Source organism: Balaenoptera acutorostrata, chromosome 13 (genome assembly GCF_949987535.1).
Source record: "Balaenoptera acutorostrata chromosome 13, mBalAcu1.1, whole genome shotgun sequence".
NCBI classification, from domain to species: Eukaryota; Metazoa; Chordata; class Mammalia; order Artiodactyla; family Balaenopteridae; genus Balaenoptera; species Balaenoptera acutorostrata.
In genome coordinates, this window is record NC_080076.1 from 74520008 (window position 1) to 74529374 (window position 9367).

At 48.0% G+C, this 9367-nt stretch overlaps 1 protein-coding gene across 2 annotated transcripts; it reads right to left on the reverse strand.

The window, feature by feature from the left end:
• Positions 1–606: 606 nt before the first annotated feature.
• Positions 607–6056, reverse strand: ALKBH2 (alkB homolog 2, alpha-ketoglutarate dependent dioxygenase). 2 transcript variants are annotated; one of them, XM_007180084.3, is made up of 3 exons: positions 5074–6056; positions 4063–4261; positions 607–2050 (listed from the first exon to the last, which is right to left on the reverse strand). In XM_007180084.3, the coding sequence occupies exons 1-3, from the start codon at positions 5348–5350 to the stop codon at positions 1744–1746; spliced, it is 783 nt and encodes a 260-aa protein (XP_007180146.2). In that variant the 5' UTR covers positions 5351–6056; the 3' UTR covers positions 607–1743. The 2 variants fall into 2 exon arrangements, with proteins under 2 accessions (XP_007180146.2, XP_057382717.1); XM_057526734.1 differs by lacking the exon at positions 4063–4261.
• Positions 6057–9367: the final 3311 nt, after the last annotated feature.

A 9367-nucleotide genomic window follows, 5' to 3' on the forward strand; every position in this document is an offset into this window, starting at 1 on the left:
TGGCTTTTTCTAACCTTTCGATTCTTTATATGTGGTAAAAGCTCATCTGCCAAATCTGCCCCTCGGGGAAATTCTTTCTCTACTTTGTCAGTTACAAGTGACCAGCTTTCTCTTTGCTGTTATCTTTTGTATCCTGGACTCCGAGGTGTGATTATCGCATATTATAGAACTGTGTGAACAGCCAGAACTCGGTGGCCTGTGTGCCACACCTACGACTCCTCCGCTCTGTAGAAAACCCTTTCTCACACAAGGACCCCACGGTGGACAGCTATTCTCATCTATTTATTTATTGCCCATAAAGAGCTCCTGAGGTTTACGGGTGGAGCCGGGGGCTGTGTCGGAAAGACAATCCTGGCCTCCATTTGAGAGCTGGATTCTGAAAGAAGGGCACTGACCTTGGGGCTGCTGCCTCTCTGGACCTCAGTTTCCTCATCTGTAAAGTGAAGAGTTAGATTCCATGACCATCCACGTCCAGCCCTTCCCACAAAAAAGTTAAAAAAAACTTTTTGAACATACAATTATGGCTGATATCTAGTACCGTCATTCTGTTCTAGGTCCATATTCTAAATGTATTCGTTTCCAGTAGCCTCATACAAAAGGTCTCTCTTGGGCATCCTCCCCTCTCTTCAGGTAAGTCTAATGAAGGCAGCCCAGGGCCGAAGGAATTTCAATGACACAGGGGTATCTATGTTTTAGCTAGGCTCTTTTATTTAAAAAAAACAACAACAAATGCAGACTGACTCTTCAGAGGTAAGATTTGTAATCAGACGCGTCCAAAAGGTCACCTGAGGTCGGGCTGAGGACTGTGCTTCCCCTGGTGGGGACCAGCTGGCAGACGCTCCCAGACAAGGCCTTGGCGTCAGCTGAAAGCGCTAGAGGCCCAGGCGATCCCCATTCCCCCAGGCCCAGCGTGCATCCCGAGGACTTGGAACTCTCGTTATTGACAGAACGGACTGTGAAGTTCTCCAGGCCACACACCTCAGGGAGAAAGGAGCCGCACAAAGCTTCTGGTCTGTTCACAGCAGACGTCCCTTCCTGACTCCTTACAGACCCCGGCTTTGACGGTGAAAGGCACGTCCCCGTGGTACCCGCGTCTGGGGGAAACAAATGCTCAATCACGTGACCTTAACCTTTCTGGCAAAGTTGTAGCTTTGAGCAACCGCTGCTCTGCCACTGCTTACGCTTTGCAATCTGCCATTAAAGAGAGATGCCGGGCATGAACGGGGCTCATCCTTTTAGGGTTCAGTTGTAAGCAGATCTTTGGTCGGAGGGATTGAGCCGCGGTTGTAAATGTGAATGATCTCCGTGCAAAGCCTCTTCCCCTGACTTAAAGGCGACTTTCTCATTTTCTGTAAATCATTAGGTATTAAGTAGCAGCCAAATACTCTTATTTCTAGCTTTAAGTTATTTACAAAGTCGCTTCTTTCTGCAAAAACCTAAGTTAAACTCGTAGTTTATGCCATAATAACTGCTGATTTATGTTTTTGCTAAAAGTACCTTTTGTATCTGCTGTGTATTATAGCAATAAAAGAATCATTTTGTTAGGAAAAGAATCAACTGGTATTCTTTCGTAATCCACCGATTCGATACAAACATCCTGTTTCTGAGTTCAGCATTGTATGTAAGAAGCCCTGCGCTTGGGTTAAACCTTTTCCATGTTCCCTGTTGGTAAAGGAAATGCCAGCTCCCTCTTGGAGTAGAGAAGGAAAGAGCTAACAGAAGTACTAGCCGTTAAAAACGTTTTTACTTTGCAATAGGCAGGATTTTCCGAAATGTCAGGTTGACCCGGGGAGCCAGAATCTTCTTTCGGACGGGGAGACTGTGGTACCAGTGAGTGTTGGTGGGGTGGTTCATCATAAGTAAGCTTCCGTGGGCCAGCTGGAGCCTGACCACCCCCAGCCTCCGGGAGGGGTGCTTCCCCCGGGAATCCTTATGCCGGAAGAAGAAGTCTCTGCAAGCCCCAAAGGAGACAGAGGCGATGGGGCTCCCAGGAGCCAGTTCTCTCTCATCATCTCTGTGCTCACCAATGTGGTCATGGCCGTCTTTGTACCTGCAGTGAGAAAACAAGCAGAGTTCACAGAACAGCCCTCTGTGGAAACATGCCCACACCCAGAGCCCTCGTTTGCCTGCAGGGAAACAGTGCCACAAGCACAGGTTTCTGCAGGGGCTGGAGGGCTGTATCTAGTCCACAGATGAGGCAAGCCTTTCAGTTTGTTATCAGCCGTCTTTGATCACACGCTTTAAAACCAATAGGGAGGGGCTTCCCTGGTGGCGCAGTGGTTAAGAATCCGCCTGCCAATGCAGGGGACACGGGTTTGAGCCCTGGTCCGGGAAGATCCCACATGCCACGGAGCAACTAAGCCCATGCGCCACAACTATTGAGCCTGCGCTCTAGAGCCCGCGAGCCACAACTACTGAGCCCGCACGCCACAACAATTGAAGCCCACATGCCTAGAGCCCGTGCTCCACAACAAGAGAAGCCACTGCAATGAGAAGTCCGCGCACTACAACCAAGAGTAACCCCTGCTCCCCGCAACTAGAGAAAGCCCGTGCGCAGCAACAGATACAACACAGCCAAAAATAAAAACAAATTAAAAAACAAAACAAAACAAAACCAATAGGGAATTCCCTGGCGGTCCAATGGTTAGGACTCTGCGCTTCCACTGCAGGGGGCCCAGGTTTGATCCCTGGTCAGGAAACTAAGATCCCACAAGCCATGTGGCATGGCCAGGAAAAAACAAACAAAAAAACCTCACCAATAGAGGCCAAACACGAGTCTTAGAGTTCTCCTGTAGGGTTTGTATGTGTAAACCTTCATCGCGTAAGACGGTTTCTTCCTACACTTAGAAGAAAAGCCGTATTCCTCGCCCAGTCTGGCCCCTGCCGGCCTCTGAGCTCATCCCATACCCCTCTTTCCCTCATTCACTGCCTTCCAGCACCTCCAGCGGGATCTCCACTCGAGATACCCCAAGCTCCCTCTGCTCTCCCTCCAGGTGCCTGTGTGGCTCACGCTCTCTCTCGGTTTAGTCACCAGCGCAAACGTCACCCCTCCGTGAACCCTCCTCTAACCATCTCCCCTTAAACCCAGAGCTCTCAACCAGGGTGACTCTGCCCCCCAGCGGGCACTAGGCCATGTCTGCAGACATTCTGGTTGCTCTGACCAAAGGGACCCCTGAAAAAAATGCACAGTCTAAAAGCTGAGAATTATGTTTCATTCCGTGGACAAAACTGAGGACTTAAGCCCAGGAGGCAGCCTCTCAGCTAGCTCTGGGGGACTACTCCGAAGAGGTAAGGGAGGAACCGACAAAACACGGTCGTTAGAACATCAAAAGATTACTGATAATCAAAAGAAAACCAGACATCTCGAGCTAATGAATTTAGTGCTTTTCTGTGTATGGGACAGTCTGGGCTCACTGAAATCATTCCTTTGATACGCACCTCAGCTCTCTGGGGCCAGTATCCTGTTCTTTCCCATCCTGAGTCCCCTCAGGGGGCACCACTGGGGGTGGCTGCAGGGGCTGAGGGCTTGGCGATGGCTATGTCTCCATCCTGAGTTCCCTCAGGGCTACAGTGGCTTGATGGCCCAGCGTCCTTTGTTGGATGATCTGGCAGGCAACATTTTTCATTCACAGGGTGGCACTGGCATCTGGTGGGTGGGCTAGGGATGCCGCCCAACGTCCTGCAGTGCACAGGTCGGCCCCAGAAAGAGGATTATCTGGCCCAAAGCATCGAGTGCTGCTGCTGAGAAACCCAGTCTCCTTCCTCCCAGCCGTTCTTAGATCAGCCTGTTTAATGTTCTACGAGACACTTATCAACATCTGAAGTTACCCTGTTCACCCGTTCATCAGTTTGCAGCCTCTCACTCCCGCCATGGTGAGAGCTCCATAAAGACTAATTGCTTGTGTTCCACTACTACTCCCCTAACTACACTGAAGAATTATTTGTTGTACAAATGAGTAAAGTACGGTGGAATCCTAAACTCTTCTTTTTGGAAGAGACAGGAGATTTATAAAATTCAGTCCACTGTCCTCAAAAGCAAAAGGTAAAAAGTTAGGGTGTCACCTGTTGACAAGCACGAAGTTGAAGGTCTGTCCAGTCACTAAAGAAACGCGATCCCGGATGCGCTCTAGGACAGGGACCCAGGGCTTTGGAGACAGAGTAAGGCCTGAAAAGGTGTAGGTCAGCCCAGCGTCACCGTATGTCGCCTGCTTCCTTGGGACATTGTGCCACTTCCCAAACACCTGGATCCTGGCCAGCGCACCTGTGCAGGGGAAGCATGGCAGAGCCTCAGACCATCCACACTCACTCCCTGAGAATTCAGAAAAGGAAGTAAAACAGGAATAACATCTAAAGCCCCGACCGGGGACCCCCTCCTCAAAAATCATTGTGGCTCACCCAAAACGTTCATGTGAGGACAGTGATCCTTGTCCGACACTTGGAGAAACACAGCCCTAGTCCAAGTTTTTTATAAAAACACCCTAACTTAATTGCTCAGTAGAACCGTAATACAGAGGCTGAAATTGGAGCAAAATGAAGTTAGGTTACACGCTAGCACGGTGATTTTGCCAACTGTGGGGACAAAGGGCGTGGGCCTCGATGGAAGATGGTGCTAATGCAGCTCAGGATGGAGGCTGGGTCTCCCATGGGCATTTCCACGTCTCCCCGTCCCCGTGCTCTGCCACCTTGCAGCGGTTCTCAGTGTGTGGTCCCCGGGTCAGCAGCATCAGTAGCACCCGGAAACTCTAGACGCTAGACTGCAGGGTCAGGGCTAGCAATGGTGTTCTCACAAGCAATAAAGTCCTTCAGGTGATGCTGAGAACCTCGTGCGTAGGAATTACCTGGTAATTTACCATCTCTCCGCTCTCAGCGGACAGGAGATCCCTGTTACTAATTAAGTCTGTATCCCAAGCACCCAGCAAGTTGCTTGGCCCAGAGGTGCCCGGAATATGTGTTGAGTCAATTAACAAACTCATCCGTAATTAATGGCTCCTGGGTTCAGATTTCCCTGAACACGGACCACTAGTTTTATTATCCAACAAGCCTTCCACACACACCCCACCGTCCCCTGCTTACCTGTAAAATATTCCACTTCTTTCTCCAACTCTTGGAAAATCTCATCTGCTTCGGCTTTGCCAAACAGGACTGTGTAATCGCAGTCCAGGCCCTCGGCTCCAATGTGCCTCCAGCTGAGGCCTGCCGAGTGGACTCCACTCCCCGGGGCTGCTCTCCTGGGCTTTTTCCCGCTGGTCCCCTCCTCTTCGGCCAGCCCTGCTGGGCCTCCTCCGGTCTGCTCTTGCTCCCTCTTTCCCATAAGGCCCCTGACAGCCCCCTTCACCAGGAATCTGTCCATCTAGTCTCCACAAAGCAAACACCTGGTAGCCAGTGGCCAGGCCAAGAGAGAGAGAGATTGCCTAGGCTCTGTCCCAAATGCCAAAATCCACTCTGCAAAGTGGTCTCACAGTGGCATTCCTCCAGGTTTTAAGTTTCCATTTTAAAGTTTAATACTATGTCCTATAAAGGAAGTAAGAGGTTAAAGCTGGAAGGATCCCTCCCACACCTGAGTAGGTATTAGAATCAGCTGCCTAGCTTGCAAAACCCACGTGTGCCTGCCCTCCACCCGCAAACATCCGAATTTTTAAAGAAACACCCACCCCCCCCGGAATTCGCATGCCAATGGCAAACTTGGAAACTGCAACCCAAACCCTCACTTTACATATGGGGAAACTGACACACTGAGAGGGGGAGAGGTTTGCTCAAAGTCACCAAGAAAAGTATGTCTCTCTCTCCCTTCCACCCTGCAAAGGACAGGCTGGGGGGTGGGGGGTAGATAACTGGCCGGCCTCCCACGCAAGTATTAAAACAGGCAAGTATTGCGATCCTTACAAGGGCATGATTCTGACTCTAAATGTAACAACGGTTAAACGTGGTCATACACCAGCACGCCTAATTCTGATAGAAAATAAGAATTGTAACACGTGCGGGGGCTGGGCGGTGCCGAGGGTTCTCTTTAAATTCTCAGCTCCCGCGAAGCTCCGCTTCTCCCAGACACTCTAGAAAGGTCCTACGGGAAGGAGGAAACACTTACCCCTCCACAGAACTGCTTCCGGGTAGATTTCAGCCGCGAACTGGAGAAAATCCAGGCAAATCTGCAAAACAAAGCGGTGGGCGGCCTCCGGGCGCCACCTGTTGGCCCTCCGGGCGCGTTGCAAGCACCGCTGTATTTCTGGATAACGTTATTTGTTCCGCAGCGGTGCAGGGTCCCCGGTGGTTTGGGAGCTGTTGTTCGGTATCATCTCTCCCTGGGGATTAATTTCGTTTCCTGACAGGGAGTTGGGCCAACCAGCATATTGTCGCAGATAGGAGCACGAATTCTGCAATCAGACCCTGTAACTTCCATTTCTGTCTCCTCAACTGTAGCTGTGTGGCTCCTACAGGTCACTTAACCCCTCTGGGCTTGAACTGCCGTCTCTAAACAGTGGGGACTACAAAACCTATGCCATGAGAACACCATGAGGAGTAAATGAGAGGATGTGTGAGAGGGGCTTCTGTGCTTCAAACAAATGTCAGCTGTTATTATCACCAATTTTTATTTACTCTCTCTCGGCCAATGGAAGGAAAAGAGGTTGGGGGCTTTGTTTTGAATCTTCTTAGCATCCAGCTCTGCAAATTTTGACAAAGGTAAACAGTTGTGTGACCACACCACGATCAAGATCTAGAATTCCATCATCACGTAAAATTCCCCCAAGTCTCCTAGTTATCAACTCGCCCCTTACCCCGCCCCTGGCAACCACTGATGTGTTTTCTGTCCCTAGAGTTTTACCTTTCCCAGAATTTCTTGTAAATGAAATGATACAATATATAGGCTTTGTGTCTGGCTTCTTTCACTTAGCCTAACGCTTTTAAGATGTATCCATATTGTTCGTATCAGTTTATTCCTTTTTATTGCTGAGTAAGCTGCCCTTGTACTCATGCCCTACAATTTGTCCACCTACTTGCCACTTGAGGGGCATTTGGGTTGTTTCCAGTTTGGGGAAAATACAAATAAGGTCACTATATCTATTCATGTACAAGCTCTCATGTGAATATAGATTCCAATTTCACTTGGGTAAATACGTAGGAGTGGGATCGCAGGGGCACATGGTTAAGAGTATGTGTCACTTCATACAAAGCTGCCAAACTGTTTTTCAAAGTGGCTTTTATTTTCTTATTTTAAAAATAATTTTAAATTATGAGCATCTCTTCTTACACATCAAGCTCCTTGTCCTAGGCGCTGGAACACAGCAGTAACAAGGATCAAGTCCCTGCCCTCACCTAGGTTACATGTTGGAGATGGAGACAGAAATAAACAAGGAGAGAATAAATAAGATTATTTTATTTTATTTTGGCCACACCACAAGGCATGCGGGATCTTAGTTCCCCGACCAGGGATCAAACCCGCGTGCCCTGCAGTGGTAGCGCAGAGTCTTAACCACTGGACCTCCAGGGAAGTCCCAATAAGATCATCTTAGATAGTACAGAAGCTATAAATAGAGTGACCTGCTAGAAAGTGGGGCAGGAGGAGAAGGCCCTTCAGAGGAAGGGTCTCGAGCTGAGACCTGAGGTTTTCCAGGCAGGGGGACAGTGCGTGCAAGGTGTAAAGACCACACAAGGGACAGCCGGGTATGCCTGGTGACTGTGCTGAGAACCAGGTTCATCATGTCACAGCAGCTGGGCTTCCGTGAGAGGGCGAAGCAGCCTTCCCAACTGGTAAGAAGCAGGGATTTTTTTTTAAACCATTTTTAAAAGTTGAAGTATAGTTAATTTACAATGTTGTGTTAGTTTCAGGTGTACTGCAAAGTGATTCAGTTATACATATATACATATATTCTTTTTTCAGATTATTTTCCATCATAGGTTCCATTGAATATAGTTCCCTGTGCTATACAGTAGATCCTTGCTGTTTATCTATTTCATATATAGTACTGTGTATATGTTAATCCCAAACTCCTAATTTATCTCTGCCCCATCCTCTCTGGTAACCATAAATTTGTTTTCTATGTCTGTGAGTCTATTTCTGTTTTGTAACTACGTTTATTAGTATCATGTTTTTAGATTCCACATATAAGTGATATCATGATATTTGTCTTTCTCTGACTTACTTCACTCAGTATGATAATCTCTAGGTCCATCCATGTTGCTGCAAATGGCATTATTTTGTTCTTTGTTACGGCTAATATTCCATTGTGTGTATATACCACATCTTCTTTATCCATTTATCTGTCAATGGACGTTTAGGTTGCTTCCATGTCTTGGCTATTGTAAATAGCGCTGCTGTGAACATTGGGGTGCATATACCTTTACGAATTAGAGTTTTTTCCCTATATATGCCCAGGAGTGGGATTGTTGGATCATATGATAACTCTATTTTTAGTTTGTTTAGGGAACCTCCATACTGGTCTCCATAGTGGCTGCACCAATTTACATTCCCACCAACAGTGTAGGAGGGGTCCTTTTTCTCCACACCATCTCCAGCATTGACTACTTGTAGACACTTTAATGATGGCCATTCTGACTGGTGTGAGGTGATACCTCATTGTAGTTTTAATTTGCATTTCTCTAATAATTAGAGATGTTGAGCATCTTTTCATGTGCCTGTTGACCATCTGTATGTATGTAGAAGCAAGGATTTTATTCCAAACATATTTGGAAACTATAGGATTTTAACCTGGGGATTATTATGGTGTAATTTACATTTCAAAAAGATGATTAGGTAGGAAAAGAGAAGACCTGCTGGGATTGTAGTTAGTAGACAAGAGACTGAGAACAGCATTTGAATTTGGGCTTTATTATGGAGATTGACCCAAGAGGACCAGTCCAAGGTTTGGATGTCGGGAGGGAGGGAGAGGAGAAGAATCCACGTGTATGGGGATGTCTTTCAGAGGATGACTAGTTTGGAGTTTAACCTTTATGACCTCTGTTAAAGTCTCCCCCAAACCTTACAGGTTAGGCCTCTAGGCCTTAGTTTGTCGTCAGTAAAACAGCTTGTGAAAATTGGACAACTAAAAGCAAAACAATTACTATTTTAAAGCTAATTTCACTCCCACAAAAAACCCTACGGGGCGGGTACTTTTAAGTTCTTTCACCGGCTGAGAGGTGGAGGGACTTGCCCAAGGCAGAGGTATGATGGGTGAGAATAATGAATGAAAGAGTAAACATCTGAGTGAACCGACCTAAGGAACCCTGCTCTCTCTCAAGACCTTTCTGAGCCCCACTTCGCCCCAGGGACCTTGCCCAGCGGCCCCTCCCACACATGCGCACTAGGCCCTCCGCTGCCCCCTCGCCCACACCCCCCCCCCCGGTCGGAGCATGCGCGGGTTGCTTGGCGCCA

What these genes read in the sequence shown, in the direction of transcription:
- ALKBH2 (XM_007180084.3), bottom strand. Translation starts at nt 5,350, where the DNA reads ATGGACAGATTCCTGGTGAAGGGGGCTGTCAGGGGCCTTATGGGAAAG. An exon ending in AGAAGTGGAATATTTTACAG is followed by an intron (nt 4,262 to 5,073) that starts GTAAGCAGGGGA and finishes TCCCCTGCACAG; the next exon opens with GTGCGCTGGCCAGGATCCAG. An exon ending in AACTTCGTGCTTGTCAACAG is followed by an intron (nt 2,051 to 4,062) that starts GTGACACCCTAA and finishes TTCTCACTGCAG; the next exon opens with GTACAAAGACGGCCATGACC.